Source organism: Camelus ferus, chromosome 26, assembly GCF_009834535.1.
Source record: "Camelus ferus isolate YT-003-E chromosome 26, BCGSAC_Cfer_1.0, whole genome shotgun sequence".
NCBI classification, from domain to species: Eukaryota; Metazoa; Chordata; class Mammalia; order Artiodactyla; family Camelidae; genus Camelus; species Camelus ferus.
In genome coordinates, this window is record NC_045721.1 from 4112491 (window position 1) to 4123141 (window position 10651).

The following is a 10651-nucleotide window of genomic DNA, read 5'->3' on the forward strand; positions in this document are numbered from 1 at the left end:
TAAGCTGTAGAGAATCTCCCGGACATGTTCAAGTTCTACGACTCCAACTGTTGGCCATGGAAACGGTTCCAAAACATTAAACTCATAAGCCAACTCCTCACCCCTTTCATCAACGCAGCCTCCAACACATTTGCCTCAAACTCAGTCATCACTTCCCCTCCACCCTCCAAAGGGTTCCCTTCCCAACATCCCAGGTCCATCGGCCGCCCCGTGTTCTCCCCGAGTCAACCGGGTACCATGCCTCTGACGGATGTAACTCACCCTTCCGTCAGTCACCAGGCGGGCCACTGGCTGCCTTCAGACGGCCTTTAGATCTGTCCCTTCCTCGCTGCTCCCACCACACCGCCACCGCAAACACCTCCGGAAACTCTAGGATGAATTCCTTGCCATCATCTCCAATCTCAGGCTCCCCGGCTTCCCCGCCCATCCTGATGTCACTGCCAGAACAAGCTTCCTGAACAAATGGCGTCTCTGTAGCACTTTAGTTTATCAAAGTGCTTCCCTACACATCACTTTACTTATTCTTCATGGCAACAGGGTCTGAGGTAAAGATGATGGAGGCTCAGAAAAGGGGCTGTTTTCCTAATTAACATGTTCATCCAGGTGCCTCGTGCTCAGCTGATGTAACTAACAAAAGGGATTCTGAAGCAAAATCTGATATGCAGCCCTTCTCCCAAACACACAATTGCCTGCTCTGCCTTAGAGACATTATCTTTTTAAAATTTATTTTCCTTTTTTTTAAAAATAAGCTCTATTCAGAGTTCTATTTCTGGAGGGGTGGGGCAGTTAGGTTTATTTACTTATTAATTTAATGGAGGGACAGGGGATTGAACCCAGAACTTTGTGCTCTACCACTGAGCTATATCCTTCTCCCAGACACATTATTTTAATAATAAAATGGCATTTTTTTGCATGTAGATATTTAACCATGTAAAAATAGACATATACAATAGGCAGACAAAACAAATGCTGAAGGTTACAATTGAAAGCAAAACCTAACAACAAATTTCAAGAAAACTTGGAACAGTCTTCACCACAGTCCTGCATCAGTAAAACCTGCTCATCTTCACAGCTTCCATCTCTAGTTGCTTGGACTTTCATACTGAGCAATGCTAACTATTAACATGGTTGTCCCAAAGTGCTTCTTAGTTTTCACTTCTTTTTAATTTAGACAAAGCACATCCTGTTATAGGACAAGAATAATTGTTCAGGACAAGAATTGTCCTAAAAAAATAAGATGACTGTAGAAAGCACAGAAAACAAAACTGCACTTATTTTAACTCTCAGAAAGTCCACATAATATTTTGAGTCTAAAATAATTAATTTAATAGTAACTGACCCTAAGCAGAATTTGCATTTTGGTGAAAACACAAATCTGTTGCTTAAAATCTTTGGGGATTTTTTTCCAAAAGGAATTCTGCATTCTTACTCTAACCTAGTATGGACCAAAGCACGCCAGCAATTCCAATTAACCCTTGAAGTCATGTGTCTACATGGACAGTTAATATACCAATTACACAAAATCATGAATTAAAAACACTTTGCAGGGAGGATTATAGCTCAGTGGTAGAGTGCATGCTTAGCATGCGCGAGGTCCTGGGTTCAACCCCCAGTGCCTCCATTAAAAAATAAATAAATAAACCTAATTACCTCCCCCCACAATGAAATAAAAAAAAATTTTTTTAAATAAAAATAAAATAATAAATTAAAAAAAAATTCTTTGAGCAAACAATTGCTGAAGATCTGAAAGTTATCATGATGCTTACACCTGTAGAGAGTATCTCTGCAGAGACACACAAGAATCTGGAAATAGCGAGGAGGTGTGGCTCAGTGGTAGAGTGTGTGCCTAGCACGCACGAGGTCCTGGGTTCAATCCCCAGTACCTCCATTTAAAAAGAAAAATCTAATTATTCCCCCCCCCAAAAGAAGAGACAAGTAAACAATAATAAATAAATAAAAATTTTTTAAATATACATAACTATGTGAATTATATCTCAATAAAGCTGTTTAAAAAAAAAGAACTTGGAAATATTGGTTGCCACTGGCTGGGGGGACATGTGGCTGAGGGATGGGGTGGGGAGAAATGTGTCACTAAATCAGTTTTCCCACATTTTGAATTTTGTATCATGTGTATGTGCTGGCCATTTTTTAACGAAAGTTATATTCCTGGTTCTTGGCATTTTGACAGGTTGAAGCATACGACACAGAAGCTTTTTAAATATTGTTGAATTTCAGCCAAATGTTGCTCAAAGAAACTTCTGATACAGAAAACGCAATTTAAAAAAAAATAGCAATTTTCACCAAGCCTTTAAGGCAAAAGTATTATCCATTATACGTTGTATGTGAATGTAATTTCTTCCTGGTCCTCTGTATTCTTTCCACTAAAATCCAGCCAAAGATCCATCTCTTTGTCAACACAGTTAAAGCTCTTTGCCCCTTTCAATGGAAAGAATCGTTTCCAGCTTATTGAAGAAAAAAAAAAAGCCAAAAGCAAAGGGCTTTTACTGTGGCCCCAGAGTTACCAGAGAAAAGCAATCATTTTGGAGATTATGAGAATCCATAATTCACATCATGGCCTTTGGAAAGTGAAAGCATCTGAGTATTTTTTTGGCAAAAGAGAGAAAACATAGATTATGTAGTAAATCTGAGAAGAGCACAATCTCGTGCGACATTGTTGCCATGCTTCTGTTCACCCTTTGCTCCTGGCTGTATGATGAAGTCTCGTGATACTTAACCAAGCGGGCATCACAAGGGTGGAACACGAGCATTGCCGTACAACTGAAACACAGTGACCCTGAGGGTCACAGCGATACAGTAAAGCAGCCTAATGAAGGACTTTCACCTCCTCCGTCATGACAGGGACCAACATGAAACTGAAAGGCACATGCTGGTCCTAGCACATCGCAGTCACGTCTTACGGGAAACCCAGCCATTCTCTGTTTCTCTTCAGGAATTGTGTGCTCAGTACTGTCAGCAGATTGATTTTTAAATGCATTAACCAAATCGGTGGCCGAATCGATAACACTGAAATTTTCCATTGACAGGGTCCCTTTTAGCCAGTGGGTTTCAGCCTGTATCTGTTTGGTGCCACCACTCTCTGGACGAAAAAAGCCTTGATTTCACACTTGAGCACAGCAATCTAAATCTAACAGGCAGTCAAAGCTGTATGTGGTCCACGGTGACTCCCGACACGCACCCACCATTGTCCTGCAAGCAGACGTGGTCGCTGGCCTCCCATCTCTGCCGTTTCGGCCCACAGTGTGGCACGCGGAAGCCCGCCTCCTTAGGGCACCTCTTCGGCCTGACTCACGGCGAGTCCCAGAGAATCAGGCTGAGCCTACCCTTGACAGACTTCTGCCTGAGCTCACACCCTTGTCCGGCTTCCCAATCCTCTTAACAGTCTCCAGGAAAATATCTCCTTAATAAAGAACTTGCCACGATCCTTGTCTCGGTGCCTGAGGCTGGGTCTTGGGGTCTCCTTCTGGGGAGCCCGACCCTGGACATCCTGGAAGCAGGTGAGCTCACGTCCCTGCCTGGTGCTGTCTCTGACCGCTAATGGCGCTGTTTCCTGCCTTGGGACGCCCTCCTCTTCCCCTTGGGCTCTGCTCAGGACAGGGTGCATAACAATCAAATGAGCCAGCGTTAAGTGAAAACACTTCAAACCTGTAAAATGTGCTACCATTATGAACTCCTTGGAGGAATAATGACTCACGGCTCACCCATCCTTGCAGACCTGGATCTAAGCCATCCCTCCACAAAGGCCTGGCCCGTAGCTCTCTATGCCACATTTTTATCTAGTCCTCCATCTCCCTACCTACAAGACCAAGACTTGGACGTATTCACAGTTGTCACTTCAGCATCCTGGGGTATACTGTGCAAGGATGTGTTAAATAGTGTTGTCCAGGATCTCAGCCTTTCAGGAAACAAAGGACTAAAAGCCAGGTTACGGATGACGTAGAGTGACTACAGTGATGACCTGCCTAACCTACAAAACAACGCAGTGGCGGAGAGAGGACTTGATCCTTGATCTCCTGGGCACTTTTCACCTGAGATTCCCCCTCCAGGCCCCACCTCTTCCCTAGATGGGCAGCAGCAGGGGAAACTGCAACCCCTCTGCCCCCAGCGAACTGCTGGCCGCTGGGCCGTTCCATCCAACCAGACCTACCTTGGTGTAAAGGTATAAAGGCCGTATGTGTAGCATTTTCTCTCAGCCAGCAAGTCCAGAAGACAAACACCAAAGGCTTCTAGAGAGTTGGTCTCCAGATTTTTCCCACTTCACATCTTAAAGCACAAATCCAGCCCCCAACGCTCAGACTCTCCTCTTCCCAAATCTCTGAAGGAGAGCCAGGTCTCAGCCCCGCACCCCTCCCTGCCCCCACACAGCCATGACCACGACCTTGCTGAGCGCCAGGGCCCGACCATCGTTGGGAGCCTCATCCCACCACGCGCCCAGGGCAGAGGGGAGGGGAGAGCCGACAGCACTCAGCTCGAGAGAAAAAGATCTGAGATCCCCAGTCAGGAGGAGAGCAACGTTTTCCCAACCAGTGACTCCGGGCACAGCAGTGAAGCCTCGGGGCCTGTCCTCTCGCCTGACCGCCACAGAGCGCTAAGCCAGCACCACCCACCCCCCAGTCCTGGCTGTGTCCTTGCTGAAGCCAATTCCAACGTGAGAGTCAAATTTCTCATCTGTCACACCCGGGGCAGCCCCCAAAGTCACCTCCAACCCAGGATTCTATGACTCCCTGAGCAGGAGACCAAAGGAGTCCAAGCTTGGTCACATTCTCTGCTGGGGAGGGGCCCCCGGCTGGAGGAGCAGGCGTGGCCGCAGGGCCACAGCCCTGGCGAGACGTAAGAGGAAGCAAGCCCTGCCTGAGAGCCTGATCCAGCCTGGCCGGCCTCGGCTGGACTTCTGCAAGTGTTACATTCCTGAGTCTGGAAAAAGACAAGACCCCCCGGTCCCCAGGGGCAGGAGAGATGAGCTTCTGTCTCCTCCAGCCAAGATCTGGGCTGGTTTCCTGTGCAGGCGTGTCTGCTCCTGTGCGTGGGTGTGGGTGTGGGTGTGGTTGTGGGTGTGGGTGTAGGTGTGCATTGCAGGATTTTTTCCTACTCACTGACCCGCAGGTTGGTGCTGCCCGTGAGAAAGGAAGCCCTCGATGCTCAGCCTCTGCGCATCCTCCCAGGCAGTGACGGCGGCTGGCCACCCCACCCTCCCAGCCCCCCCACCCCCTACCCCCCCACCTCTCACCTGGGGGTTGTCCATGTACCAGAGGAGGCAGTTGGCCTGCGTATCCAGGATAAAGTACCTCCGCAGAAACTTGCCACTGCTCTCATTCTCCTCGATGTCCAGAAACCCACAGATGCGGTTCTGCCGATCCACATAAGGCATTCCTGGGCTCTGCTCACATCACCCTGCGTGGCAGGAGGGAGGGAGGGGCCGTGAGAAGTGGGGGCGGGCACCTCGCTCTGGCCTGACTCACCTCAGGGAGGGAGGGAGGCTGGCGCCCCTCTCATCCGCCCCCTTCCCCAGGGCCCCAAATGTCCCACCCTAACCAGTCCCTGGAAACGTCTACCAACTCCCCTCCACATCATCAAAATCCACAAACACAAGATCCTAGACCTGGGGTCCGGGGCCTGGGTTCAAATCCCAGTTCTGGCCGCTGGCTGACTGTGTGACCACGAACTGTTTCATCTTTCCTCGCCTCAGCTTCTGCATCTGGACAATGGGGATGATACTAGGACCCACACCGTTTGAGATTTTGATGAGAATTAAGTGCTGAACAGACAGGAAGCCTTCAGAAACACTAAGAATTATTATTACTCTTCAGAAAAGCCTTGTAAAGTAGGTCATAACCCAATTTTATACATAAAGGAACAATCTCAGACAGGGTCTAAGCTCCAGTGCAAATACCTGGATAAACTCCGATTTCAGGAGTAAAGAGCAGGCCTCCAGGGCACCAAGGACTCAAATCCGAGGGGTTCCTGGGGCAGGACCACCCCTCAGCTCCCACATCACACCCCTCACTTCCCTACGTCCCAGAAGCCACTTGTAACTGAAAGGATGAGGGAACAGAAGAAGAGCCCAGCCCTGAACACATTCCCTGACTCCAAAACAGGGTCTGGTGATTTGAGAAAAGCCGCGCCCTCAAGCCAGCCTCCCTCTCCTCCAGGTTTCCTTCCGTCTGTCTGATGAGCCAGAGGAAGAGGCAGGAGCGCTGTTCAATCCCCCAAGAGGACGGGCGCCTTCTTGGGACAGGCAGGGACACCCCACCTGGCTGCACAATATACTGCAGAAGTGGGGCACGGTCCCCAAGGATTAGAAAACCCCATGTGACATTCAGACCTTCAAGGACAGACACCACCCAGCCCCAGCCCTGCTCGGCTCCAACAAAGCAAGCTTCACTGACCCAAGCCCACCGTGGCCCTTAGTCTATGACTAAGCGTGGCGGTGAGACGGCTGGTGGAGGGCCAGGCCCTGCATCACGATACTGGGTCAGCACATGGGCTACCGAGATGTGAGCTCGCAGGCTCCCGGGCCAGGAGGGGCAAGTCCCACAAGCAGGGACCCACGTTCCCAGGAAATCAGGCTTATTTCTAAGGGTAGTGATGGCGGTGTGGTCTGCTCTCTCCTGCCCCTACAAGAGGCCCTGCGATGCTGAGAGGCTGCCCCAAGAAAAAAGTACCCCCCTACACACACACAAACACACACACACACACAAGGATATCAGGAAACAGTGAGCCCCTAGATTCCAGGTGAGGTCAGGCAGAATCCCAAAGGGGCAAATGACTCCGTCAGGAGGGAGATGGGTCAGGGGATCTCACCGTGACTCACTGGGTAATGATGGGGCACAAAAGAGCAAAAGCAGGCAGGGAAACAGGACACAGATGAAACGGCGCAGCTAGAGAGGAAGGAGAAGGAGCAGAAGTAAAAGAGGAGGTAAGAAACAGTGGAAGGAGGAGGATGGAAAAGGTGGCCGAGGGGAGGGGAACAGCCGTGCATGCAGCACATCACGTGGTCAGAGGTACCCACTCCAGTTGCCCTGCTTCTCAGTGCCTCCCCAGACGAAGCTTCCAGCCCAGCTCCAGTTTCACGAGGGGCAACTGTGAATTCAGAAAAGGGAGAGAGATGGGCTCAAGCCAAAGAACAATCGCCATGGGAGGGACCATGGAAGGGACTTCAAGTCTGGAAGACACTGGGTCAAAGATGGGGAGGGAGAGGCCCGGTGCTGGTGGGAGGGGAAGCAGATCCCTGAGAAAGGATGCGGCTTCCCCCAGAGGATCAGGGGAGATCAGGAGTCCCAGGCAGAAAGGCTGGGTCAGCCTCGCCGCCATAAGCGGGCACCCATCCCCCAGGAAAACTCAGCAAATTCCCCTGATGCCAGCCCAGCCACAAATACAGACGCTCCAGGGCAGTCACGGCTGTCGCCGCTCCTGGGACATCTCTAAGAGGAGGCATATAAACTGCAGTGGACTGCCTTCCAGTGCTCCCGCTGCAGCCCGAGGGATTCACTCATCAGTGCCAGCCTCGTTCTCAAATCAGAGGCTACAGAAGGCCCTCTTTCCACCATCTGCCAACAATCTACTCTTGTTGAGGGGGCTTCCCACTGGCACGGACCCGTGGGTGGGAGAGGCACCTCAGGGACCAAAAGGAACAATAATAAAAAGAAGAATTCTGCTTACACATCTCCTGACAGTGGTGCCAGCCCCAGGGGAAAAAAAAAAGCTGCTCAGATGTCCTGAGAAGCAGCTGAGTCACAGAGCTCAGTGGCACGTGGGAGGTGGGGCGAGGGTGGGCGGCAGAGAACCAAGCATCACATGGAAGCGTGCTGATAACTGGCCGACCCACGCAGAGACAGCGGACCCAGAGATGGTACACAATGCCCAAATCCGAGGTCCTGAGCCCGGTCCTCCCAGCCCCATCTGTTACATCCCTTGTCACAGCAGCTGAGATGTGGTACAGAGAGCCTGCGTTCCCCCCAGGCTCCAGTCCCTCCTCCCTGCCTCTTCAACCTGCCACCATCATCTTCCAAGTCCCACTGGCTCCTCCTCTGTTCCCCAGAGAGGCTCCTCTAATACAGTTACTCTGCCCCCACCCCTAGGCCAGCCCCAACAACCTGGCAGTGCGGGGAGAAAGGTATGTAAAGGGGAGGGGGACATACACAGACTCACTCCTTGGAAATGTCCTTTCCAACTCTCACAACACTCCTCAGTTACATAGTTTCAGCCCATCTTCTAAACTTGAAAATCATTTATCTTAAATTTCATTTGAACCGAGTTCCCCGGGGTAAAAATACTGGGTGGAAGGTGACACCGGGGGATGGGTCCCAGGACTTGCTCCATCACCACCGCGTCCTAACACTGTCACCCAGACAACGACTCTTGTCACACTTCCTGGGACAACATGCAAAGTATTCTCGCTGGGTCAGAGCGCCAGACACCCCTCTCTCAGGCCAGCCCCTCTGCCTTGGCTCTAACACCACGATAAGACCACCCAGCAAGGATCCCCTCTGCCATCACAACACAGGGATGACAAACAGCACAGACCGTGTGTGCAGGCAGGGACCTCGGTCCACTGCATGCAGCACCCTATCTTTCCAAAGCATGCCAGCCTCCCTAGTGTCTTCCATTTTCAGTGCAAAAATCACCATATAACACTGCTGGTCTTTAAAAAAAAAAAAAAAATCACCCAAGCCAACCGTTTTCAGTCTTGCATGCTTTTTCATGTCTCTGTCCACATAATCAGGCTTCTTAAAACTTTAAATTATATCACAGACATGTTCCATGTTGCTACACGGTCTTTATAATCATTGTTTTTAATGGTTGCATAATATTACTGGGCTGGATTTAGTATAATTTACTCAAACCATTTCTCTATGATTAGACGGTTAGATTACATCCAATTTTTCTAATGCTAAAATTCATGTTTTTATACTTTGTTTCTTCTTTTACACACGGAAACAGCATAAATTCCAAGTCATAATGTGACTAGATCATAGGTTATGATCTTTTATAATTCCTGAGACTTATTACAAAATTGCTTTCTGAAGTGATTTCATCTGTTTACGCTGCAGCCAGCAGTATATTGTTACCACTGCCGTAACCTCACACACATAGAATGTTCTCATTATTTTTAACTGTGGCTTGTTTAAACGTATAATGATGCGGAACATTTTTTCATGTTAGTTTCCAGCTTCATCTTCCTTCCGAGACTTTGTTAAATGCAAATCAAAATTATGTGTGCACACAATTTCCCGCCTCCTCATGCTCACACGCACACACACATACACACGCATGTGCCCAGACCCAACCACAACATGGCCTCACATAATCCAGGTAAGTAAATAATGCATTACAATGAGAAGTTAGAAAGAAAAGACGGAAGTTTTACACAATCTAGATTCCTTCAGTGTCTAAGTTCCTAAGTATGTGCTGCAAATGAAAATATGAATACATTTAATATTTAATTCATGGTAAAAGTGAAACCTTGAGGGAGTGGCTTTGCATGGAGTCACCCATGCATGGATCAGCAGCAACAGGATTCTGTTATACCCGGGACAGGGGCATGAATCTTTCTGGAAAGCAGCCTGGCCGTATGTAACAAGGGAGCTAAAAATGCTCATACCCTTTGACCCAGCAATTCTACTTCTAGGATTCCATCCAAGTAAATAAAGATGCAAATAAAGATTAAAATAAAAAGATAGCCACTGTAATAGAATTTACAATAACAAAAAGTTGGAAATGCCCTGCATGTCCCAATGACTAGGGAATAATTAAATAAATGATTCACATAAGGAAACGCTACATGATCTTTAAAAAGCTATGTTTTGTGGGGCAGGGTAAGCTCAGTGGTAGAGCGAGTGCTTAGCATGCATGAAGTCCTGGTTTCAATCCCCAGTGCCTCCATCAAAAACAAAACAAAACAAAACAAAACAACTATATTTTCAAGTAATTTTAAATAAATTAGAGAGAAACTTAACTGTAAGTTTTTTTTAAGATACAATAATATGATTTAAAATATGATCCCAATCTTCTAAATATTACTTTTATATTTCTATATTTGGATAGAAAAAGATGGACATGCAGACATCAAAATATTAGCAGTCATCATCTGTGGATCATGGGCAAATTTTATTTACTTTTATATATTTTCCATATTTTGAAAATTTTCTACAAGAAATGTATGTTACTTTATTTAGCAGGAGGAAAAGGTATTTGCATCCACAACCCCCCAACCCCATCCCCAGCGTATAAGTTTGAAGCTGAGAATAAATTTCTCAATTCTCCAGAGTTCACAAACAAGCAAAACCTTGCCTAAATTATAGCTCTCTTGGGGCTTTTTTGTGTTGCAAAGTCTTAAATGTAACAAAGCAATGTTCCACCCATCACAACTGCCTAAAAGCCAGGTACCTACCCAGAGGGCTCCAGCATCCTCCAATCTAGCTGGGTTTCTTACTTCCTATTGCAACATCCTCTTAGAGAAGCTCTTTCTTTCCTCTGTGGGTTTGGTTCCTTGCTCTCTGGTCTTCCTAAGAGGAGCCCCTGTCCTGGGGGTCGCCTGAAGGTTCACACCCGAGTTGATGGCTCCATCCCGGGAATGGAAGCAGGGACCCCTACAAAGACCCCCCAGTGGAATTTTCCTTCTTGAAAGTGGAGA

At 48.1% G+C, this 10651-nt stretch overlaps 1 protein-coding gene and 1 non-coding gene across 5 annotated transcripts in view; one reads left to right on the top strand and one right to left on the bottom strand.

The window, feature by feature from the left end:
- PLEKHA2 (pleckstrin homology domain containing A2) overlaps window positions 1–10651 on the bottom strand; it is a 51951-nt gene that overhangs the window by 35542 nt on the left and 5758 nt on the right. For 3 of the 4 annotated variants that reach the window (XM_032468684.1, XM_032468683.1, XM_032468681.1), the window contains one exon: window positions 5246–5409. In XM_032468684.1, the coding sequence (XP_032324575.1) occupies window positions 5246–5386 (141 nt within the window). In that variant the 5' untranslated portion in view covers window positions 5387–5409. Of the gene's footprint in view, window positions 1–5245; window positions 5410–5617; window positions 5689–10651 lie in introns of those variants that run through there. The other variant, XM_032468682.1, reaches the window with a different exon arrangement.
- On the top strand, window positions 1817–1888 carry TRNAA-AGC. Its single transcript has one exon. It is a non-coding gene; the product is annotated as a tRNA-Ala (tRNA).